This window comes from Chlorocebus sabaeus, chromosome 12, assembly GCF_047675955.1.
Source record: "Chlorocebus sabaeus isolate Y175 chromosome 12, mChlSab1.0.hap1, whole genome shotgun sequence".
In the NCBI taxonomy this organism is placed as follows: Eukaryota; Metazoa; Chordata; class Mammalia; order Primates; family Cercopithecidae; genus Chlorocebus; species Chlorocebus sabaeus.
In genome coordinates this window covers 78,934,091-78,960,408 of record NC_132915.1, presented here as the reverse complement: position 1 = coordinate 78,960,408, position 26,318 = coordinate 78,934,091, and the positions used below count along the sequence as shown (strand labels likewise).

The 26,318-nt window shown below is 39.2% G+C and overlaps 1 protein-coding gene across 1 annotated transcript in view; it reads left to right on the top strand.

Moving 5' to 3' along the window:
* The window catches only part of TMEM245 (transmembrane protein 245), a 105,331-nt gene that overhangs the window by 72,692 nt on the left and 6,321 nt on the right, over positions 1 to 26,318 (top strand). Inside the window, exons 14-16 of the mRNA XM_037983358.2 lie at positions 8,825 to 8,925; positions 10,581 to 10,755; positions 13,390 to 13,584. Coding sequence (XP_037839286.2) covers positions 8,825 to 8,925; positions 10,581 to 10,755; positions 13,390 to 13,584 — 471 coding nt within the window. The remainder of the gene's footprint in view (positions 1 to 8,824; positions 8,926 to 10,580; positions 10,756 to 13,389; positions 13,585 to 26,318) is intronic.

The window sequence follows — 26,318 nt, the reverse complement described above, 5'->3', positions numbered from 1 at the left end:
AAGAGCTCCTGTTGGATTTTTCATCCTGAAGGTTTGTGTTGAAGAGGCAAAATGTTTCTTCATGGAAAAAGATTTTGAGGGAAAAATAAGTGGTTATGATTTATAATTTATAAATGACTCTGAAAATACTGTAATGTCCTCAAAGTGCAGTTTAGCCTACAAATATCAGTGATACCAACTTTTATAAGCATCAGTCATTAATCATCATCTATGTTGCAGCTAAGTGGAAATCATTGCATTCATTTATATGATCTGTGAATAAGTCAAAAGTGGAATTGAAATTGGGTGTTAATTGCATGACCAGACAGTGAAAGTGTCTGCTCGTGAAGCTTTGCCTTCTGAAGTATGTGGCTTCTTTATGATCACTATCTCATTGAAGTTTTGAACATTACTCATTATTTTGATTCTGAATAAGTATTCTTCTCAGTTGAATACATTTGCAATTGGGTTTTCATTTCATGAAGTTTTGAGTCAGTGGCATGCATCCTTTATCCCCAGACCATTTTCCTCTCTTTAGCAGCATGTTGTCTCCTGAATGTATACATCACACCCTTCTTCCCTGATGCTCCCATTCTGCTTGCTCTGGTGGAGATATTGCACATTACTAAGTTGCATGTTGTCACGGCCTCAATGCAATTTAGTGTGTGTGATATTTTCACATGAGTGCATGCACACGGGTATGGCTCTTGCTTGCTGGGATTACAGCTTTTCAGTGCCAGTGGGTGGGCGTCCTGATGAATTAGATAAGAGAATGTGTATGCCATGTAATTCTCATTTGGAAAGTGAACATGCTTCCCACTGGTACCTCCCAATTTTGGAGAAATAAAAGTGTTTGGATTAAAAAAAGTGAGCGTTGGTCATTTTAGTGAATCAGTGTTTCCATTTTTTACTTTGAGCAAATGAAATATTTATTACAAATTCTCATTGATTTAAGAGTATAAACAATATTTAAATGTGTAAGGAAGAATGTAAAGCTGTAAGAAAATGTATTTTCATTTATTTGAAGAAATCTTTCCCAACACTGGAATAGAGAAGCAGAAATCTCTTACACCTATTTGGGGAAATTAAATTAGCTGGAGTTCTTAAATAATAATCAAGACAGTAAAGGTATGCTTAACCTACTTGATGAAAGATTCATCTCATAAACTTAAGTTTCCAAGGTAAATTACCTTAAAAATGTTACTTTTAGTTTCTCATTGTGATGCTTTGAAAACTACTAAATTCATTTTAATGGGCTTATAATGGAACTAGTTTTGAGTTACATGTTTACTATTTGCCTATGTAATTGAAACAACCCCCTGTTATTTTTTTAGTTAGCATTAGAGTAAGTGTGCACAATCACTAGGCATTATCAAGGACACAAAACCATGTATTACTGTATAAAAATATTGAATTAATATTTACTACTGCCATAGCCTCCAGATGATCTAGTGTGATGCTGTCATTGTATGTTTCTGTGTTTCACCACTATTTTGGAGGGTGAGAATGGAAGAATTCCACATAAGCAGCTCATCCCCTGTGCCCCTCAGCAGCTCTCTAGGCCTGAATGCACAGTGTGGCCGTTCCCCTCATGCTGGAAATTTAATGTCAGCCAGGTTGCTATATGACACCCTGTGGAGCTGGGTTTCCAGGGCAAATGAATCAAGAAAGGGAAGATGTGACATCTCAAGGGAGGTTGGGGCTGGGAAGGGGTGGGTAGAGAGAGATGTGTTAAAGGATACAAAAAAAAAAAAGGATACAAAACTTAGAAGGAATAAGTTATAATGTACTACAGCACTGTAGAATGACTGTAGTTAACAACAATAAATTATATAGTTTCAAGTAGCTAGAAGGAAGATACGGAATGCTCCCAACAAAAGAAATGAGGCCAGGTACGGTGGTTCACACCTCAAATCCCAGCACTTTGGGAGGCCGAGGTGGGCAGATCACCTAAGGTCAGGAGTTCAAGACCAGCCTGGCCAACATGGAGAAACCCCGTCTCAACTAAAAATATGAAAATTACCTGGGTGTGGTGGCACGCGCCTGTAGTCCCAGCTACTCGGGAGGCTGAGGAAGGAGAATCGCTTGAACCCAGGTGGTGGAGATTGTATTGAGCTGTGATCATGCCACTGCACTGCAGCCTGGGTGACAACGTGAGACTCTGTCTCAAAAAAAAAAAAAAAACCAAAAAATCGAAATGATAAGTGATCAAGATGATAGATATGCCAATTACCCCATCTGATTACTATACATTGTATGTATTGAAGCATTATTATGTACCCCATAAATATGTAGAGAGCTGTCAAGGGAGCTGGAGAGTACTTTTCCCACTGGTAATTGTATATGCTGTGTCTGTAAAAGCTGGCTGGTCTCTCACACTAGCTCACTTTCTACTTGAGACATGCCATATTGCAGTGAGGCTAGAATACTGGGAAGAGAAATGACAATCCTTTAGAAAAGAGGGTGGAACCAGTGTAAGGAAATGTGGAGGAGGCAGAATTTCACTTTGAACTCTTCACTTCTCCTTTTCTTCATTATTTTTCTTCTTCCTTAGACAGGTAATTCCTACTCAGCTGTAGTCTAAGGCCCTGTGTACACTGAGTTCATAGAGCTTCTCTGGACTGGTTTGTTATTATCCCCATCCCACTCCTTGCTTCAAATATCATTCCATTAAAAGCAGGTCATCTGATTAAATCCTGAATTGTCTTGTTATTTTTTTCTTACTCAGTTTAGAAAAGTAGCAAGCACAATCTGGTTTGTCAGAAAAGAGAGGGTTGAGAGCTAAAGTTAAGTGTCAGGAAATGTGTGAAAAAGTAAGTTTCATCCTAGAGTTTATAAAGGATGAAGATCAAGAGCTGGTTAGGAAGAGTTAACATTGTAAACAATCATTTGAAGTCAATTCAAGCTCCTGGTGCAGAGGAGTTATTATTATATATAGTTGTGGAAAGGAGGCATGGATATTCACACCTTTAGTGCCATATGGTATAAATATACAACAGGCTTTATTAGGGGAAAATCCTAGCTGAGAAAAAGCTGATCCTGCCTAACTCTTGGAACTTTTATTCCACAGAGAGGTGTGCTTAGGTGGGGCATAGCTGGATTGGATGCACGATGGCCTACCTTCCAATAGACAGGAATCCTGCCCTGTAATAGTCTATATATAGTATGGGGCAGGAGAACATCTCTAAGACTATGTAGTAATGGGAGGTCTACGAGTAGGGAATAGGCCTTGTTAGAAAGCGGTGCCTCCAGCTCAGTGGCTGGTGTGTCAGTCTCTTCTTCCATTGAGCTAAATCAGGTCCACCTGAGCTACCAAAAGGAGGGAGGAAAAGAACCTCCAGAGTCTTTGAATTTGATTCTCATCAACTACTGAGTGCTAGGAGAGCTTGGAGTAAAATAAAAGAACAACTGTCAATAATCTTTGAAGAATCACTGAAGAAAAAGGTCCCAGAAAACCAAGAACAGGCAGATATTTTTTGAGACATAAAGGTGGAAGAAGCCTATATATTCCATAAATATTAGACTGGTTAACTTGATGTAAGTGTTCTGTCAATTTCTGCAGTAAGTGCTTCACATGGTTGTGAGCAGTTACAAAGGGAAGGGTAATGACCATTGGCACCGTGGATTCACACAGCATAAGTCATACACGGTCACCTTTATGGAATGCCAGAAGCCCACATCCATCGTGATTTTTGCAAGAGAGTTGATGAACTGTATCATAATGTCTTTCATAGATAATAAGACAGGGAAGTGCTTATTGAATTTGAGTATGCAAAAAATGTTGACTAACTGGTTGATGTCAATCAATGAATGAATGAAATGGGAAAATGATCTTTCAGTGATATGATTGTAAGTAATATTCTTGCATTGATTAATGATTTCTGGTAGCCCATTCAAACTATATGGTGCTTGCCATTAGTTATATGCCAGATGACGTTTTATTTGACTTTGGGAGTAAATTATTCCTAGCAGTCTCTGAATTTTAGGTTCCAGAGAACCCTAGAGATGAATGATAATTATATGCCCAGTATTATAGGTTATTTAAAATAACCAAACCAAAACTTGTGTGTGCACAGCATGTAACAGTGGTTGGCACGTAGCGGGTTATGTGTGCACCTGTAGTCCCAGCTACTTGGGAGGCTGAGGTGGGAGGATCACTTGAGCCTGGGAGGTGGAGGTTGCAATGAGCCAAGATTGCACCACTGCACTCAAGCCTCGGCGACAGATTGACACCCAGTCTCAAAAAAAAAATTATCAGCTATACCTTTATTATTAATGAAAGAAGAAAAACAAGTTTAGAAAAAGTCCTTATAAGAGGGAGGAAGTTCTGGAATTAATGGTGATAGTTGCACAAATTATGAGTATAATAAAAACCACTGAATTGTATACATTAAAATGATGGAATTTATGTTATATAAGCTTCATCTCAATAAAAAAATTTTATTAGAAAACAAAGGCAGGAGAGTCAGAATGAAGGAAACATGTGGACAGAAGCAGAGCTGAGAGATGGAGAGAGATTGGAGGATGCCACACTACTAATCTGAAAGATGGAAGATGGGGCCTTGAGCCAAGGAATGAAGGCAGCCTTTAAAAACTGGAAAAGGCTAGTCCAAGTGTGGTTGTATTTACAACTAAATGATCACAACCAGTTACACATTGCTCTGTTGCCTCTCAATTCTCACTGCTTTACTTGGCTAGCCTGAAAAAAAAAACTACTGAAAAAGAAGAGAAAACAGATTCTCCCTTAAATCCTCCAGAAAGAATGTGGCATCTTGGTTTTAGGACTTCTGACCTGAATTATAAGATAAAAAGTATGTTTTAAGCCAATTGAGTTTAGGGTAATTTATTACAGCTGCAACAGGAAACTAACACAACCCACTACATGCCAAGCACAGTTATGTGCTGTGCACATGCAGGTAGCATACCAAAAAGTTTTAGTTTGGTTATTTTAAATTGTAAGGTGAAATAACCTATAATACTGGGCATATAATTATCACTGAATTCCAGGGTTCTATGGGACCTAAAATTCAGAGATTGCTAGGAATAATTTACTCCCAAAGTCAAATAAAACTTCATCTGGCATATAACTAATGGCACACACTATGCCTGGCTAATTTTTTGTAGTTATACTAGAGACGGGATTTCACCTGTTGCCCAGGTTGGTCTTGAACTCCTGGACTCAAGCCATCCACCTGCTTTGGCCTCTGACAGTGTTAGGATTACAGATGTGAACTACCACAACCAGCCAGGCAACAAATAAAAATGCTATATATTTATAGTTTGTAATATAATGTTACGTTGTGAAATGGTTAAATCAAGCTAATTCATATATTCATTACTTCACATACCATTTTTGTTGTGAGAACATTTAAGATGTACTCTTAGCAGTTTTAAAGTATACAGTGCATTATTATTAACTGTAGTCACCATGCTGTACAATAGATCGACTGAAATTATTCATCCTAACTGAAACTTTATACCCTTTGACCATCTCTCAGCCCCTGGCAGCCACATCCTACTCTCTATTTCTGTGAGTTCAACTCTTACATTCCAGATGCAGTATTTGTCTATCTGTGCTGTGCCTGGCTTATTTAACTTACCATAGTGTCCTCCAGGATCTTCCACGTTGTTGCAAATGACAGGATTTCTTTCTTTTTTAGGGGGGTGCTGAATAATATTTCCTTGTGCACACACCACATTTTCTACTAATAGCCACTGCTTATTGATCATCCACTGTGTACTAGGTCAGTTACTAGGAGCTTCAGATGCATTGTCATTTAGCTTTTCATGAGCTGAATTGTTCTTCCTGCCAGCATCCACTCACATAAAACTGTGAGGTTTAACCTCATACCTTGAGGAGGTATGCGGTGCGGTAGGAGGCAGTGGCTTCTGGGTTGGTGTCCGTGGACTCTTAGTTTTTTCTGAATTGAGAGATTAAAGCTAGTATTCATTATAAAGTTAAATAGAGACCATATGACCCAGTATCTCCACTCCTAGGTATTTACAGACGAGAAATGAAAGCATATGTCCCCAAAGACTTGTACACAAATGTTCATAGCAGTATTATTCATAATACCCCCAAACTGGAAACACCTCAAATGCCCATCAGCTGGTGAATGGATAAACAAATTCTAGTCAATCTGCATAATGGAATACTACTCAGTAATAAAAAGGAACAAACTACTGACATACTCAACAATGTTGGTGAAGCTCAAAAGCATTATGCTAGGTGAAAGAAACACCAAAAGTACATGATGACGTGAATGTACTCAACACTATTGAAGTACACACTCAAAATGATTCAGATGCTAAATATTGTGCCATGGATATTTTGCCATAATTTAATACAAAGCTGTATAATGTATGGTTGTGTTTACATGAGATTCTAGAAAAGGCAGAATTATAGTGGCAGCATATCTAATGGCCGTCAGAGGCCAGAGTTTAGGGAGGGTTTGACTATAGAAGGGCATGAGGTTAACTTTTTGGGGTGATGGAAATATTCTACATCTTGATTGTAATGATGGTTATAGAATGTTTATATTTGTCCAAATTACTGAATTGAATGCTTAAAATTGGTGAGTTTTATTATTTGTAAATCATAGTTTAATAAAGCTGATACAAAAAAGAAGAAAAAGTTGCTAGGAATTTGAGGGAGTTAAATTCTGTTTTCTGGTAAATTGTAAGAGGATTTTTCTCTGCTGTTTTATTTATAAAACTTCTTGTGTGCCAGATCACGAGTAATGAGGTAGAAGGGAATATATTGTCTTCTCATCCCTCACTAGGTTACATGAATATGTTTAGTAACTGCAAACAATATGTAGTGCATTTAAAAGTTGCCTTGAGAACATTACCAGCAACCAGTATTCTCAGAGGTGAAAGAGAGAAGACTGTGCTGTTTTCTGCACGTGATCCTTACTGGATTGAGCCTTGGTTACTTGCCACCCAGAGGGGTGATTGAGTTGCAATATTCTGTTGCACCTTTGATGTCAACTTATTTTTGGCTTAAAATTTTTTAAATAACATAAGGTTAAGGAAGGATCACGATAGCTCTATCTTTTCCTCACTGACCTCCCTAGTTCTAGACAAATTCTATACTTTTTTCCTTTCTTTTTCTCTGTGGTCGATGATGTCATTATTCCCTCCCCCTCAAAACCTACCTTCTCCCTTGATCTCCGGGAATACTGCACTCTAGTGATTTTCCTCCTACTACAGAAATGATTTCATTACCTCTCTGGCTGTTATTTCTTTGTCTTTAGGTCCTTTATGAAAACACAACCTGTTGCCCTATTTTCTCTCCACTTGCCCCTTTAGGATGTCCTATACTCTTCTATAATTATTCTGGTGCGTCTCAGATGTCTTGTTCTGAATTTTCTATTAAGCCTTGTCTCTTATTTCAGCTGCCTCTATGATATTTTCATCATCCTTTTTGAGTTCCTGTTCCCCTTACTAAACAAACTCCCCTTTTCTTCCATGCTTCTTCCATTCTGGCCTTCTCCATGTCTTTGGGACACTGCTATTATTTCCCCCTCAGGTTTAAAACCTGAAGCTCTGTTATTTCCTTTCTGCTCTGTCCTCTCTGTTTAGTTGTTGAGCAGATCCTTGGTATTTTCTTTGGGGTCTTTCCCTTCCTTTTGGTATTTTTGATACCACTTTATTCTGGGTTCTTGTTGCAGAGTCATATGGCACCTTTATGACATTGTCTAGTGAAAGCTATTGGTCAGGATGACAAAGCAGATTTTATCATTGGGGAGCCATTCTGCCACTGGATCCATGTCCCAGAACCCTACTAAATGACTGAATCACTAGATTACAGGGCTTGACTTTGCTCCTAACAGTATACCTCTTTTGGGATGCTTTAGAAAAGCTTGGTGTTTCCTTTTGCATGTACAAGGTCTCCTTTGCCGCTAACGTCTTCTTCTTCAACTACAGCTTTTCTTCTATAGTGAACATATGAGGGTGCTTTCCCTGCACCCCTCTGCACCACCCCATAGAATCCAGGTTTTTATGATTTTGTGCTGCCTTGAGATTACTTACAGGTTGCTGCCTTTGTGCTCTCTGAACAGTTCCTTATTTCCCCTCCTTACAGTCCTGCCTTACTAATCTTCCAACTGAAAAACACAGAGCACCTGACATTGCAGATTTTCATGTACTGAATTCCTGTATTAGTCACCAAATACATGTATCTGTTTTTATCTCTCTTGTATTTTCCTCTCTGATTTTACTCTGGAGTTAGGAATCTTTTTTTTTCCCGTAAATTCTCTCCCAATGACCTGCATTCTTTGATAGCATTTGTAAGAGATGTTACTTTGTAGGCTTAGTTGCATAGTTTAAGAAACGTAGGAAGGTTTTGCTAAATAAAAGAAAGATGGTGAAATACAAGTTATACTGTCCGTTACTGGCTGTTTCCAAAAGGGGAGGACTGGCCAGAGCCTGGGTTTTTTAGAGTTTAAACTGTATTCTTGGAAACATGTTATTCACACTTGATTTTCTTTCCATTTGTTTTGGTGGTGAAATATCTGCTTCAGAGTGAAAAGTTGATGAATTATTTCAGAGAATAGGGTATTTTAAGGTGCTTCAGTTATTTTTTCCATCAGAAATTTAAGAAATAGTTAGTAAATATATTTCCAAATAAAACATATTTCATATTACATGAAGAATAACTTAGTAAATGTATTTAAAATAAGGTGTTTATGTTTCTTTGAAATAAAATGAAAACAGCATTCTCAGGCCAGCAGAAAAACTAACGCTATTACTTGATTTGGAATCAAGTGGCCACGTGATTTTTCTGAATCATGATATGACACTGTGTTTATTTACTCTTTCTTTTTATCTTTGGGCATTCCAGAGGGGTATTTGATGCTTCCCTCAAAATGGCTGGCTTCTATGGATTGTACACCTGGCTGACTCATACTATATTTGGCATCAATATTGTCTTCATACCATCAGGTAACAACCATATTACACCTTCCACTGTTCTCTGTTTAAGGAAAGTTAAGCCATTTTACATACGTCTAGGAAATGTCTACTTCCTCAAGTTTAAAAAACTAAATTTTTTGGCTTGAGATCGAATCTAGTCCACATTAGGAACAGAAATATGATTTATAATGTGTTTGTTGCTGTATCCCCAGCAGCTAGAACCATACCCAGCACATAGTAAAAATTGCTATTAGTCTGTTCTGTCACTGCTATGAAGAAATATCTGAGATTAGGTAATTTATAAAGAAGAGGTTTAATTGGCTCACGATTCTGCAGGCTGTACAGGAAGCATAGTGGCTCCTGCTTTGGGGGAGGCCTCAGGAAACATAATTGTGGTGGAAGGTGAGGGGGAAGCAGGCATGTCTTACATGACTGGAGCAGGAGGAAGAGAGGGGAAAGGTGCTACACAGTTTTAAACAACCAGACTCACGATAACTCACTCACTCACTCACTATCATGAGAACAGCACCTAGGGGTGAAATCTGCCCTCCATGGTCCAGCCACCTCCTACCAGGTTTTACCTCCAACATTGGGGATTACAATTTGACATGGAATTTTGATGGGGACACAGATCCAAACCCGTATCAGTTGCCCTAAATGTTTGTTAAATGAATGAATGTTCTAGCACTTAGCATAACACGTAGGACATAATTGACTCTCAGTAATGTTTGAATTGAACTGATTGGCAGGGAGCAATGTGTTGTCAAATAGCTTTGTCCATGAGGGATTACATCCCAGGGCAAGATGAATGCTTCTGAGGGCACATAAGCTGCCTCCATACCTCTTAAGATCTGTTGTGGTGGTTCTTCTACTTCTCCTTCCTTTATTTCTATGGCTGCTTGTTTTCCTAAATATCTCTGCCTTCCACATTTGCCTCTACCACTATCCCCCTCTTCCCCCATTTGTCTGTGCTTCCTTCTACATTTTCAAGTTCATTCACGTTCTTCCCTACTGTGATGTTCACAAACCTACCCTCTGGCCTGCAAGCACCTCGTGAGGTGGAGTGGTAGACTTTTCATATAGATGAGAGACCAGTTTTCCAAGGTCACATACCTGGCTTCTGGTAGGACCAGAACTAGAAGCTACATCTGCTTTACTCTTAACCTGGAGAGAAGCCAGATGGAGGAAGAGCGCTTAAACATACTGCTCTGAACGGGAATGACCTTGAAGCAGGGTCTTTCATCTCAGGATTTTTTCTGTTTATTTTTATTAGAAAGAAGCAAAGTAAAGAATATGCTGAGGTTTAGAAAGTAATTTCTGATTGGGCTTTGGATTCAGTATAAGTTTTGACACATGTTTTGTAGGTATATTTATAGGACCGTATATTAACTATTGATTGAGAGTAACAACTCCAGAACCCTCGAATTCTATTGCTTAAGAAGAGATCCATAAATAAGACACAGACTTGGAAAGATTTTTAGTATCACGTTTTAAGATACTGAGCCTTTACTTAGCTAGAAAATTCAGTTAGATAGGGCATATCATTTCCCTAATATTTGAGTTTGTGAGTATTTAACTTGTTTTGTTGGAAATTGTTGAGGAGGAGGAGCTACGGCTTTGATTCTTTTGCTTTGTTAGTATTTTGCTGATGATGTTAAGTTGCTTTTCTTTTACTCTTTTTTCAGCGTTAGCAGCAATCCTTGGAGCAGTGCCATTCTTGGGGACATATTGGGCAGCAGTACCTGCAGTTCTCGACCTGTGGCTGACACAAGGGTTAGGATGCAAGGCCATTTTACTGTTGATTTTTCATCTCTTGCCAACATACTTTGTAGATACTGCAATCTACTCTGACATATCAGGGTAAGTAAGCCACAGAATTTCTTAAGTTATTAGTGAATCCTCCAGGCATTTCTGTTGTTTTTTTTTAAAGGAGGATTTTTTCCTCTCGGGTATACAAAAGAACTGGTAGTAGGAATTTTCAGTGAAATAGCCTTTTGTGTTCCCACTGATATAATGAAATTTTCATTTAAAATAATATTGTTTACAAGGCATGATATTTTGGGGTGGTTTTTTTTTTTTGGTGGTTGTTGCCTGAAAGTTCCAGAGCAACTTTTTTTTTTTTTTGAGACGGTATCTCACCCAGACAGCTGGAGTGCAGGGTGCAGTCATGGCTCGTTGCAGCCTGGAACCTTGAACTCCTGGGCTCAAGCAATCCTCCTGCCTTGAACTCCCCAAGGCACTAGGATTATGGGAATGAACCACCATGCCCTGCCAATATTTTATTATTACATATGTATTATTTATCATATTAATATATGATGTCCTGGGTTAAAACCAAATTGTGAGTAATTTTGTCTTGATTTAGTGACATTTAACCTAGAAAAGAATTATGACCAGATGTACATCAAATATTTTAAGTACAGTGAACTGTTAATGATTATATTTATCTCTTCTTTGGTTTTGGAGAATATGTTGTTAGATTATATGTCTGAGGATTTCCATGTGAAACCAAATCTCAGCAAGTTAATTTCTGGCAAGCAGAGCTCTCTAAAGATATAATTGGAATGGTTCTGTGATAAATACAGATTAAGTCAGAATCAACACTTTAGCCATATAATACAATAAATAAATGTCTGTTTTCATAGGTTTTGATATCTCTTTTAGAAATTGCACTAAATAAATCAAGCCAGTTCTCAGTCATATTAAAACTTGAGAGAGAAAATTAAAAGGCTGAACGTCATAGTGTGGTTAACTAGTGTGTCACAGTTGACATTTGAGTAGGACTAAGTATGATTTATACTTAAGTGCTTTTATTTCTTTAAACTTTGCCGTAAATTTTATATTAAGGTTTACAGCTGGAATTAAAGAAATACTGTCTTTTTTTTTTTTTAAGGCAGAGCCTACCTCTATCACCCAGGCTGGAGTGCAGTGGCGCAGTCTCACCTCACTGCACCCTCTGCCTCCCAGGTTCAAGCCATTCTCCTGCCTCAGCCTCCTGAGTAGCTGGGATTACAGGCGTGCACCACCACACCTGGCTAATTTTTGTATTTTTAGTAGAGATGGGGTTTCACCATGTTGGTCAGGCTGATCTTGAACTCCTGACCTCGGGTGATCTGCCTGCCTCAGCCTCCCAAAGTGCTGGGATTACAGGCGTGAGCCACGATGCCCGGCCTAAAATACTGTCTTTAAACGTTGTCATTGGGAAATGAAAGGTTTGGCATAAATTGTTTTAGTTTTTAGTAGGTTAAGCTTTTATTAATAAACTCCCACACTTTTTTTTTTTTTTTTTTTTTTTTAAGCTTTAAGGCTGGGCATAATGGCTCAAGCCTGTAATCCTATCACTTTGAGAGGCCGAGGTGGATGGATCACTTGAGCCCAGGAGCTCAAGACCAGCCTGAGAAACATGGTGAAACCGCTTCTGCACAAAAAGAAAAAGATTAGTTTGGTGTGGTGGCACATGCCTGTAGTCCCAGCTATTCAGGAGGCTGAGGTAGGAAGGTCATTTGAGCCTGGGAGGTCGAGACTGCAGTAAGCCGTGATTGCAGCACTGCACTCCAGCCTGGGTGACGGAACGGGGAAAAAAGCTTTAAGCATTTTTGATAGTTTTCCTTGAATGTGTTGTTTGGGGAAGAAGTTTACTTAGCAAACATGGAATACTGCCCTAAATCATTTTTTTGGAATGAGAAAGACAAACACATTATGAATATAATATATTGGTTTCCTGAAGACTGGTTCTCCACAAGTCTTACTTTGATTTAACTGTAATATAGAACATCTTTCCAGGATAGTTATTTGCCCTTCACTGAATTGTTCTTCTCATCTATGTTTAAAACTAGAAACAAACAGAATGTGACTTATTTCCCAGTCCTTCTGATGTCAGTGGTCCTTTCTTGTCATTGTCAATGTGCTGTGCTACTGTGTTGTATTTTATTTTATTCCACTTCTGTAAGTGATACTGTAATAAGCTGGAGGGCATTTGTGATTCTCCTGTGAAATAGAAATCTTGGGCTTTGTGACAGATATTTTCCTCAGGAGGCCTTTTATCATTACCTGTGTTAAAAACTGTATTTTAGTTTGTTGTTGTTGTTGTTGTCGTATAAAAGCATAATTAACTGAATTATATGCTCACTTAATTATCCTTGATGGAGGAAAACTTAACAGGTGACTCCTAACCAGTCCTAAGCCAACATTAACCCATCATAGGCAGGCACCTGAAGTGGGTATAAAATATCTATTAACATTGCTGACTTTATTATTTCATTCCTGGAGCTATAAAAAGAGGCAGATGTCACCCATAGGAAAAAAAAAATCTTGCATCTCAATGTTATTGCAGTCAGTGTTCATTGTATGCATCGAGGTGATCTAAAGAAAGATCTAAAGAAAGCTGATAATATGCTAAAAAGCATAGTGTATTAAAGAATGAACATTGTATTAGAAATGTATTTCACATTTACTCCAGTTTTTGTGTGTTAAAGGTCATGTTCTTTATTCCAGAGGTGGCCATCCTTACCTGACAGGCTTGGCAGTGGCCGGTGGAGCATACTACCTAGGCCTGGAAGGAGCAATCATCGGGCCTATTCTTCTCTGCATACTTGTGGTTGCTTCCAATATCTATAGTGCCATGCTAGTGAGTCCCACGAATTCAGTGCCCACGCCAAACCAGACCCCATGGCCTGCTCAGACTCAGCGGTGAGTTAAAGCAGAATAATCGTAAGCTGTGTTTATACATTGAGCTGTCCTGTCTCTGTATTTGATAAGTAGCTTCATCCAGACTTGTCAGGATAAAGGTATTTGAGTACCAATGCTGTGATAAAGGTTGCAGAAGACACTAAGTGAATACAAATCGTTGGCAGAGTTTTGGGTTTCATATACCAAGAAAATTTAAAACCTATATTGGGGCAGGGAGCAGTGGCTCACACCTGTAATCCTAGCACTTTGGGAGGCCAAGGCGGGTGGATCACCTGAGGTCAGGAGTTTGAGACCAGCCTGGCCAACATGGCGAAAGCCCATCACTACTAAAAATACAAAAATTAGCCAGGTGTGTTGGCGCACGCCTGTGATCCCAGCTGCTCGGGAGGCTGAGGCAGAAGAATTGCTTGATCCTAGGAGTCGGAGGCTGCAGTGAGCCCAGATTGTGCCACTGGATTCCAGCCTGGGCAACAGAATGAGACTCTGTCTCAAAGAAAAAAAAAAACTATATTGTTTGAGAATTGTTAATGTCATGAAAAGCCAAAAATGAAGTTAAAAAATGTAATACCATGTGGAACATGGTATACCAGATTGAAAGAGACTCGAAATAGGACAACCGGGCCAGATGCAGTGGCTCACACCGCTAATCCCAGCACTTTGGGAGGCCGAGGTGGGAAAATAACCTGAGGTCAGGAGTTTGAGAGCAGCCTGGCCAACATGGTAAAACCCCATCTCTACTAAAAATACCCAAAAAATTAGCTAGATGTGGTGGCAGGCACCCGTAATCCCAGCTACTCGGGAGGCTGAGGCAGGAGAATCGCTTGAACCTGGGAGGCGGAGGTTGCAGTGAGCCGAGATCATGCCATTGGATTCCAGCCTGGGCGACAGAGTGAGACTCTGTCTCAAAGGAAAAGAAAAAAAAAGGAAAAGAAATAGGACAACCAAATGCATGGCATGAGTCTGGGATAGATTTCTGGATTGGGGATGGGAGGAATCTATAAAGAATATTTCTGAAACAATTGGGGAAATTGAACGTGGACCATATGTTAAATAATGTATCAATGTTAAATTTGGTTTAACCAGTTTAATAATGATACTTCGATAACCAGTGATACAATGATAGCCAGTTATAACCAGTGACACTTTTGTTCTTTAGAAGAATGTCCTTTAAAGATGACCGGTCATGATGTCTGCCACTTATTTGCAAGCAGTTCAGCCAAAACAGAGGGAGAGAGGAAGTGGCTGTAGCAAAATGTTAACAACTGGTGAATCTAGATGAAGGACATATGGTTGTTAATTGTACCAGCATTTCAATTTTGTGTAGGTTTATACATTTTTAAAATACAAAGTTGGGAAAAAATTATTTGGGACACCAATATAGAGTTGCAACGTGTTGTTTTGTAAGTACAAATATGAAAATAACAATTGCTGTTATCTGCTGTCACCAGCATTTTATAAAATAAATTATAATGTTTGAAAAATTTTCCCAATTGTCTTATAATTTTCTTAAATTTCTTTAGGTATAATTTATATATGGTGAGGATGTACATCTAAGTAGCCAAATATACCTCTAAATAGACAGGTTGATTTTTTCATATACTCACACCCATGTAACCACTACCCATATCAAGATATAGAATATTTTTGTTATTCTAGAAGGCTTCTCCCTGCTTCCTCTCAGACCCCACTGCCTGCTGATATTCTAACTGTAGTCACTTTTCATTAGTTTTGCCTGTTTCTGAACTTCATGTAAAAGAAATCATATGGTAGGTACATACTCATATAGTCAGCCCTCTTTGCTCAACAGTGTGTCTCTGTGTGATTCATTCATGTTGTTGGATGTTTTACTCTGTTCATGGGTCATTCTTTCATTGTTGTCTAATCTTCCATTACGTGAATATATTGCAGTCACATTTAATCATTGTAGGACTAATAGACATTTGGGTAGTTTGCAGTTTATGTCTGTTATAATTCAAGTTGCTATACTTTCTTTTTTAAAAAAAATTCTTATTTTGCCATGAACGTTTTTGTAAATGTCTTTTGGTGGACATGCGCATAGTATTTACTGTAGTTGGACATATAGCTAAAAGTGGAATGTCTGGTTATACATCTGGTTTTAAGTTTAGGTGGATACTTAAAAACAGTTTTCTATGTCGTGTGCCAGAAATTACATTTTAACAACAAAAAAGTAAGAAGGACAGTCTCAGAATAAAAAGTAGAAGATTTTTAACTTTCCATAAACTATATGGCATTTACCTTGTTATCTGCAATTGGAAAACACTAGTTTTCCTGCCACTGGATATTCTTGTATAATCAAGGAGTCATTGACAAGTTGTTTCTGACAATGCATTTAATGAAAATATTTTATGCTTTTATGTAAAATTCTTTAATAACATGATTCTGCTTAATTTTGTTTTCAGTGTTACATTTTGTGAAAAGAGACATGGTCCTTTAACTCGGGACAAATGCAGTACAGTCTCTGAGTTAGAGCCGGTTAGGGGGCCATTTTAGCCAATGCATGATCCTTACTTGATGGCAGGGGAAAATCAGTTTTTCCAAAAGAATAAAAGGAGAGGTGCTTCGGTGATTTTGACAAGGGCCTTCCCAATTTGGTGGTGGTGACACTATGATATCCTTTTCTGCCTTTGCCTCTTAAAGACAAGTGCTCAGGTACCTGAGATGCCAGTGTGCTCAAAAGCAACAGAATGCACTTGCTAACTTGAAGCTGTGTTCCATGGGCTTGCCAAACACAAAGAAAAAAGAGAATTGATCAATATTTTGCTGTTATTTTGAGTAAAACTTAATGATTTCAAGTTACTAAAGCAAGAGTTAGTTTTTAAGGCGAAACAAAAGCAACTTAAATGAATTCTTTTAGAGGTAATAAACCTTTTTAACCCTTTCTCTTTCTGAAAGTACAAAATGCTTATGTGGTATGGCGGAGTAGAAAAAGATAATGTGAGGACCCATATATATAGCCTTTGTCTTTCAAAGTTACTCATGCATGCAGTTTAAAGAGTCAAATTTCTACAAAACTCAGTGAAAAATAAGGGCTTTGCCTTCTTCCTCTTCCTTTTTCTAAGAGGAACCACTTTTTGACCCTAATTATTTTGGTATTTACCTCCATATCTTGAAATGACATGCTTATTTCTGATTTGGTCATGTATAGGCATCATCTAATAACTTCCCACTTGGAAGGTTAGAAGTTAGCTTTCACTACCCATTCCCCTGGAACAAACTGTGATACTGGTTAGATCAGTATTCAGGTTTTACATTATTATGACTTTAAATTATATTCATATTTGAGCCTTGTCATATATTCTAATATTTCTTTACCCCTACGACTTTTGCTTTCTCTTGAGTTAGTAAAGATACTGGTTTTCATTTGCTTTGCTTTCCATGTACTTATAACTAATCCCATCTCAAGCTCTGCACCAGGCACTCGCCTCTCCACTTGGTATGTTCAGTTGCACCAGGCATAGTTGGTCTTCTGAACAAGACTCTCCTGAGTGTTTTGGTCTGCCCCATTGGAGTGCTGTCCTTTTGGCTTGCTGTTCAGCTATCACCTTGGGTATTCCCTCAACTCTCCCTTGCGTTGGAATCCTTATTTCTTATATCCTATATAATTTTCTTTCTTGATTTATTCCTTTTTGGTGGAGCACATTGTCTTGTAGATTTTCGGGAAAATATGCATAGGAGGTAAATTTTGAGGGATGATGCATGTCTGAAAAAGCTTTTCCTAATGTCATACTTAATCCGATAGCTTTCCTATGTAGAGAATTCTATGCTTGACATTTTTTCTTTAACATTTCTTTATTCATTGTTTTCTAGCTTCTAGGATTGTTGTTAAAAGTCTGAAGCAATTTTTATTCTTGATTCTTGTTAATTTAACTGTTTGAAGACATATAAGATCTTTTTGTTTATCTGTGTTTTTTGTCCTGATGGGCACTTGCTAAGACCTTTAAAAGTGAAAACTTATGTTCTGGTGTTCTGACATTTTTCTTGAGTTGTTTCATTATTTCCTTTTCTTCTTTCAGAAATTTATTTTATTTTGACATTGACCCTCATGGACTGGGCATTTCACATTTTAAATACTTTCTCCCTTTTTTCACTTGTGTCTTTTTGGCTCCATTTTCTGGGTGATTTCTTCAACTTTATCTTGTAGCTTTACTATAGCACTTTCCATTTTTACTTGCACATGTTTTTCAGTCTCCTTTATTGAGGTGTTATTTCCTTAGAATAAAATGTGCCTTTTTAGCCTACAGGTTTATGTTTTGTATGACATGTAACAAATTACACATTTAGCAGCTTACTATACATTTACGATACAGCTTCTATGGGTCAGGAGTTCAAGCAAAACTTGTTTGGTTCCTCTGCTTAGGACCTGACAATCTGCAGTCACAGTTGGGGTTTCATCTGTGGATTGGGGTCCTCTTTCAAGCGGTCCTGTTGTTGGCATAATTCATTTCCTTTTAGTTATGTAACTGAGACTCATGGCTCCTAGAGGCTGCCTGTCTTCATAGGCTGCTGATAATCTGGGTTTTTGCTTCTTTAAGGCCAGCAGGAGAGTATTTTTCTAACTTCAGTCTCTGACCCCTAGACTTTTTAAAAGAAGAGCTCACCTGATTAGACCTAGCCCACCCAGCATAATCTCTTTTTTAAGTCAGCTAATGAGGGACATTTATGACATCTATAAAATCCATCCACCTTTGCCATACATGTTGAGCATCCCAAATTCCAAGTCGAAAACTCTACAGAATCAGAAACTTTTTGAATGCCAACATGATACTCAAAGGAAGTGTTTGTTGGAGCATTTTGGATTTTTTTTTTTTTTTTTTTTTTGAGACAGGGAGAGTCTCACTCTGTCACCCAGGCTGGAGTGCAGTGGCACGATCTTGGCTCACTGCAACCTCTGCCTCCCAGATTCAAATGATTCTCCTGCCTCACCTTCCTGAGTAGCGGGGACTACAGGTGCATGCCACAACGCCTGGCTAATTTTTGTATTTTTAGTAGAAACAGGGTTTCGCCATGTTGGCCAGTCTGGTCTCCAACTCCTGACCTCAGGTGATCTGCCCTCCTCAACCTCCCAAAGTGCTGGGATTACAGGCATGAGCCACTGCACTCGGCCAGCATTTTGGATTTTGGATTCTTGGATTTGGGGTTAGTATAATGTAAATATTCCCAAATGCAAAAAAGATGTGAATCACTTCTGTTCCCAAGCATTTCAGATAAGGGACACTAACCTGTATTAACAGAACCACAATATTGGGTATTGAAGATGTTTGGCTGTTGGCTCATGTTAAGAATGAGATATGGCCGGGCGTGGTGGCTCACACCTGTAATCCCAGCACTTTGGGAGGCCGCAGTGGGTGGGTCACCTGAGGTCAGGAGTTCAAGACCAGCCTGGCCAACATGGTGAAACCCCGTCGCTACTAAAAATACAAAATTAGTCAGGCATGGTGGCATGCACCTGTAGTCCCCACTACTCGGGAAGCTGAGGCAGGAGAATCATTTGAATCCGGGAAGCAGAGGGTGCAGTGAGCTGAGATTGTGCCACTGTACTCCAGCCTAGGTGACAGAGCGAGACTCTGTCCCAAAAAGAAAAGAGACTCAGAAGCTGTGGTGGATTATGATTACCATAATATAATGTGGCAGGGCCACTGCTTTGTCCAGCCCTTAATGTCAGTGATTTTGGTCCCCTTTTTGGGCTCGTGTAGTCCTCAAAGAAAGAGCTTCTAATCTCTTGGCTAGAGACTAAAAGCCTGGCTGCCAGCCTCCCGGGAGCCAGGAGGAGGAAAGGGTCTGGACAGCCTTCAAGATGTAAACATCCACTTAATCTCCCAGTGTTGGGATGGATGCCCACCCTCATTTCTGCCTGTTGTGCACTAGTTCAGAGACTTTTTTTTTTACCTCCAGAGGGGAAAAACCTCTAGTTTTCTGCCAAGGAGGGGAGAGGGTGGAGTCAGCTGCTTGGCTGGGTGGGAGGTGGGGTGAGGCTATCAGAGGGTGTTGTCTTACTGCTCTTTAAGGAAACTGTAGAGCAGTCCTGTGTTTTCCCCAACCTCCGACTCTACTTCCAGAGTTACTTGATGTCACCAGTTCCTAAGCCTGGGGGATTTCTCCGAATAAATCAAAATGTTTCCCGGCCTTTCTCACTACTGGTTTAAGATTCAGCTTTTTAGGGTCTTGTGTTAGTCTGTTTTTCATTGCTATAAAGGAATTCCTGAGGCTAGAAAATTTATGTAAAGAAAAGAAGTTTATTTTGGCTCATGGCTCTTCAGACTGTACAAGAAGTATACTGCCAGCACCTGCTTCTGGTGAGGCCCCAGGAAACTTCCAATCATGGTGGAAGGCAAAGGGGAAGCAGGTGTGTCACACGGAGAGAGAGGAAGCAAGAGAGATGACAGGCTGTTCTAAACAAACTGCTTTTACCTGAAGGAATAGAGCAAAAACTCATTTATCATTATTGGGGGGAGGGCACCAAGCCATTCATGAGGTATCTGCTCCCATGGCGCAGACACCTCCCACTAGGCCTCACCTTCAACATTAGGGATCACATTTTAACATGAGATTTGCATGGGACAGACAGCCAAACTCTATCACATATGCCAGATCATAGCAGTCCCACCGCTTTCCACCTTCTTAGAATTTGTTGCTTTTGCCTCTTAGTTCTTTTTTTTTTCTTTCATGGCCTTTGCTGTCCATGGTGCAGCCACACTGGCTTTCCATCAGGCCTTAGATACACTAGGTGCCATTGAAACTCTGGGCCTTTGTGCTTGCTGGTTTCTCTATGTGGATAATCCTCCATCTGGATAATCCCCCCATCTTTCCTTCTTAAGGAACTCCTAACTATTCAGATCTCAGTTCGAATGTCAGTTCATCAGAGAAGCGTTTCCTACCCCCAAGATTAGGTTATGGCCTCCTTGCCAGTTTAATGTGTTTATAGTTTGTACCTTGTACTTATTTTTTTTGGAGTACAGTTTTCATTTATATACTTGATTATTTTTCTCTCTCCCCCATCCCAACTTGACTGTAGTTGCTGTTACTGCCAGGGCCAAGTCTGTTTTAATTACTGATGTCAACCTCTGTCAACAGTATTTTGTACTCAGAATGCTCAATTCCTAGTGGAAGAAATGAATGGGCTGTGAGGGAATAGTAGCTACAGAAGCATGAGTTCTGAAAGGGCTTGGCTTTTTCTAGGAATTTGTATATTGTTACAGTGTGACAGTAGAGGATAGACGGTTGCATTTTATTAAGCAGACATACCTCTTAATTCCACACCGCAAAAAAACTTGTTGGACTACTATCTTCACACAGATGAATGCCCATTCTCCTAAGGAAAGATTGTAGGAAGGAAGACCTTCTCTGCTGCTCACTGTTGATAGGGAGAATGTAGTGGATACAGCACAGCTTTGGGCTCCCAACTATTTTGGCCTCTACTGAATAATCAGAACCTTTCACTTCCTTTGTTCTCTATTAATAGTGGGCTTGTTTAGGGAGATGGGATGGTAGGGAAAGGCAAAAACATCCCTGTAATCATGCATACTTTCTGGATTTTTGGACAGGATAATCAGACTTGCTTTGATAGACTTCTTTCACTTCTTCTAAAAATTGAGCAGCAGTCTGTGAATATTAAAGCCCAGAAAATCCTCTAAGGAGTATATCCCAGGAAGTCTTTGGGGGATGCTATTCTCCATATTATAGTTTTCCTTTGCCCTCTGTTACACCTTGACAGTGCTGAAGGTGACAACTGGAATGTGGTCCTTTAGGAACTCAGCTTTATGTTTCTCTAGGGAAGATTTAGTAACTTGTGGCTGTTTTTGTACTCGCTTTCTTAATCTGAGGTTTATATCTTTCATAACTAAATACCCAAAGTATAATCAAAAATGAGTATCTGCTGGGCATAATGGCTTATGCCTGTAATCCCAGCACTTTGGTAGCCCAAGGCAGGCGATCGTTTGAGTCCAGGAGTTCAAGACCAGCCTGAGCAACATGGTGAAACCCCATCTCTGGGTCTCTGTAAAGTGAGGCATAAAGATACGCGCCATAAACCATCCCCACTTCTGCAGATCTTTACGCTAACCCTAAGAATTTCAGTTGGGGTGCACTTGCTGTCATTCCACTTTAGAAGATTGAGAAAAGAGAGTAAACTGGGGCTAAAAAGGGAGTACATTTGATTTACTTTCTGTTACTTGAAAATTTCCTGAATCTGTTCATCCTCTTTACTCCCAGCGGTGTGACCCACTGCCAGGATTGCTTCAGCAGCCTCTTTACTGGTGCCTGCCTCGAGTTTGGCCCCCCTCTAGTCTGTTCTTCATAGCACCCTCTCTCTGATGTTTATGAAACATAAATATTCTACTCTGCTACTGCTTAAAATTCCCACAATGGCTTCCCATGGCCTTCAAGATAAAGCTGACATATTAATTTGCCCTGTCAGACTTCTCTTCTCATGCCTTTTTTCTGTCTACTTCTCCAGATTCATCTCTGTGCTGTGTGCCTTGCATTTCATTTTTCAACCTTATTAAACTTGTTTTAGTTACCAGAAGGCAGTGTCATCTTTGCAGTGTTGTCCCCTCTGTAAAGAATACCACTTCCCTCCCAGCCAAGTCCAATATCATGGTCATACAAAGTACCCTTTTTGTGAGAAACATTACTGAAACTGAACTAGGTAAGAAGTCCTTGTTGTGTCCCTGTGGTATCTTATACTTCTGTTGAAACTTAATACATGTTTTATAGATGTGTGTTTAATTCATTGTTTTTTCCCATCAGTTGGTAAACTTTTTGAAGGTGGGAGCTATATCTAACTTGACCACTGTTTTGCCATTCGTAACATGGTGTTTGGTGCATAGAAAGTGCTAGGTGAAGATTTAGTGAAGTTGTGAATTAGTGAAACCAAAAGCAGATTAGATAAAAAGGATTTTTCAATACAACCTTGAGGCTGATAAAAGAGGATGGGACATAGTAAACCCTAGCTTTAGAACTTTATTCTAAATTTGTTGGAAGGGAGGGGATATGTATAATAGTGGTTGCATGTGGTCTGTCACAGGATTGTATGTTGGTACTGGTGTAGGAAATATACACTCAGTGCTGGGGAGCCAGCTAAGTAAGTTAAATTAGTCAGTTATAACTTTCAGGCATCCATAACTTATTCTTCACGTCTAGGAAGCTGGAAGTCAACAAGTCTTCCGTTGTTAAATCATAGAAGATTTAAACATTTACATGGAGGGAAGAGGGTAGGGGGTGAAATGAATTTGTAAAGATCTCATTGAAACTTTGAGACAAGCAGATCCCAAAATATTTTCAAAGAGCAAGGAATAGTGAGAGACTACACAGCACAATTCCTGTTGCTCTGAAAGGAGGTGTAAAATGTTAACAGTCCTGTAGTCCCCCAGTCATCTGTGGTCCCATTCTGCATTGCTTATTCTTAGATGAGAAATTCTATAACCATGATTCCTTGCAGCATAATAATCCTTAGAATTTGGGAAAGAATACTGTATTTAAATGGTTTAGGTAGGATGTTAAAACATTTTCAGAAAATAGTATCAATGCAGTGTTTATTTTTAACGCAGAGAGATATAGTTTTGTGAACTTTGCTTATTAGTTAGAGCTGTGCCTCTGTAATAAGCCAAAAACCAAATAATTTCTGCATCTCTAGACTATAGATACTGTTTTCCTGGAGATAGAGATTTGTTCAAGATCAGTGTTACTTCAGTAGGGTTCTATACACACACACACCTCCCGTTCCATCACCCTAATACCCTACATACCTAGAGAGAACATTGAGATGAAAGACTCTTAGTAACTGATTTCTAAGCTTGCTTCAAGTTGTTGGTTTTCTTTGTTTTCCTGAGTCGTTTTGGAGGCTTTCTTGGCCTGGAGACAAAATTTAATAGTAGGTAGGAATTTCAAGGTTACAGCTAAGCTTACTTGTCAACAGAGAGCAGTGACTAGACTAACCACAGCCTTAATCTTATTTAATGTGTCTTTGCCCTGAGGCAGAAATCTTCATAATTTAGAGGAAATGAATAGTTAATAGATATAAAATTGTAGGTATCTGAGAAATTTGAAAAGATGTCAAAGAACCCTGTTGGGTATTAGAGAATGCTTTGTAGTATTAGCCAGTTTTTGACTATTGCTTGCAAAGATTTTCCAGGGCTTTTCAGAATTAAGTGCTACCTGAAATTCATATTGTCTGAGACAGCAGCCAGCCTGGCCTGTAGACAAATGTAAAAACACAAACTTGGGTGAGACTGAAAAATAGCTATCTAGAGCTATAGTGCTGACAGGAGTGTGAAGGTGATTTTTTTTCTCCCCAGACATTTTCTCATGTCTGGCGTCATTTTGATTGTCATTCTAGTTGGATAGAGGCTGGGGATGCTACACAACATCTTATAATGTAGAACAATGTCAAGATTGAGAAACACTGGTTATAGATAGCTAGATAGATAGATAAATAGATTTAATGCATATAAACATACATGTGTGTATACAAATCTTCACTTTTGGACTTGTTTTCAGAACATAAAAATCTTTAAGAAAAGAAAATTCATTTCAATTATTAGATCAGCCAGCATCTTTAAAAATGGTTGGTGTATTCATGTCACACATAAACCCTCTCAAAGCCTCAGGATCCATAGCCAGGAGACTCACAGTTTTTCAAAGTAGAGCTGTGCTAGTAAAGGTGTACTTCAGAGATCCAGAGGCTTAGGGCACCATCCTTGAAAGAGCCTTGAGATAAGTGAACATCCTTGAAGGTGATTTCTTTTCTGTGACATTTTACCTGTTCCCCTCTTAACACTGAAGTATTTTCCTCATTGAGTGCTGCAAGATTAGTCTTTAATTGAACTCTGCCTTGCCTGTGGGCCTCCTAAATATTTGTAAGAATTGAGAGTCAGGAGAGAAAAGGAGTAAGGGAGGGGGCATGATTGTGGAATTACATTTGAAGTTCAGATTGTTTGTTTTGTAAGTTTTTAGGTGATTGTACCTAATGAAAGCTTTTTGTTATCTTTAGTTTCTACTACTGTGAGCTGTTTCTTAAGTTTATGGAACACTTACTTTATATTGTACTTCATTTTATTCCTTCTTCCCTCCCTCCCTCCCTTCCTTCTGTTTTTTTTGTTGGGGGGGGTGGTGGTGGTGCAGGGTCTCATTTTGTTGCCCAGGCTGGACTGGAGTGGCATGACCTAGACTCACTGCAGCTTCAACCTCTTGGGCTCAGGTGATCTTCCCACCTTAGCCTCCCAAGTAGATGGGACTATAGGCATGTGCCACTATGCCTGGCTAATTTTTAAATTTTTTTTTTGTAGAGATGTCTCACTGTTGCCCAGGCTGGTCTTGAGCTCCTGGCTCAAGCAGTTCTCCTACCTCAGCCTCTTAAAGTGCTAGGATTACAGGTGTGAGCCACCATGCCTGGCCTTTAGCTCTATTTCTAACGAAAAAGTTGAGTAATTTGTTGACAATAACCAAGAGTTGGTTATTAGTATGAAATAAACTTAGCTTTATTTGACTATGATTTAAAAAATCTGCCAGGCACGGTGGTTCACACCTGTAATCCTAGAACTTTGGGGGAAGCTGAGGTGGAGTTACTTGAAGCTAGGAGTCTGAGATCAGCCTGGGTGACATAGAGAAACCCTATCTCTACTAAAAAATTTGAAAAAAAAATTAGGCATAGCTCAGTCTTAGCTACGTGGGAGGCTGAGGTGAGATGATCACTTGAGCCCAAAGCTTCTTGAGCCCAGGAGCTGTGATCACACCACTGCACTCCAACCTGGGTGATGGAGTGAAACCCTGTCTTTAAAAAACAAATCTTTTTATCTATCTTTCTATCTATCTATCTATCTATCTATCTATCTATGAAGAAACAACATAGTATATGTGTATGTGTGTATAAAGAAAAAATATAGTGATACTGCAAATTAATATAACTTTTAACATCATTTACATAATTATAAATTTAATATAAATTATATAACTTTTATTATAATATTAAAATTATTTGGGGCCGGACATGATGGCTCATGTCTGTAATCCTAGCACTTTGGGAGGCCAAGGTGGGTAGATCACTTGAGCTCAGGAGTTCAAGACCAGCCTGGGCAACATGGTGAAACCCTGTCTATACAAAAAAGTATAAAAATTAGCCAGGTGTGGTGTCATGTTTCCTGTAGTCCTAGCTACTCAAGAGGCTGAGGTGGGAGGATGGCTTGAGCCCAGAGGCAGAGGTTGCAGTGAGCCGAGATAGCACCAGTACACTTCAGCCTGGGCAGCAGAGTGAGACCTTGTCTCAAAAAAAACAAAACAAAAAAACAAACTGTAAAGGCAAATATTTTTCTGTATTTCTAATATGTGGACTTATTGTAAAGGAGCAGCAATATAACTTCTATCTGAAAGGATGGTAATAGACTGTGCTTTATATCTGTATCACTTAAGGTAGTTTAGGCTGTACATAACCAAAAACTAAACAAAAAACCCGTCATCAACGAGACTCAAAGTAACAGTGACTTAACCTAGTAGTTTATTTCTTGCTTGTGTAAAAGAAGGTAGGCCATCCAGGACTTGAATGACTGTTGCATAAACATCTGGTCCCAGCCTCTCTTCATCCTGATATACTGTCAGCCTTGGTGCGAGGCCTTTTTGTCTTATATGGATGCTTGAGCTTATGTTCATTGATAAATTCTGACCTGGCCATTTGGCTGCCAGCACAGATGTGAATTTAACCAGGTGATTTATCCCAGCTCAGA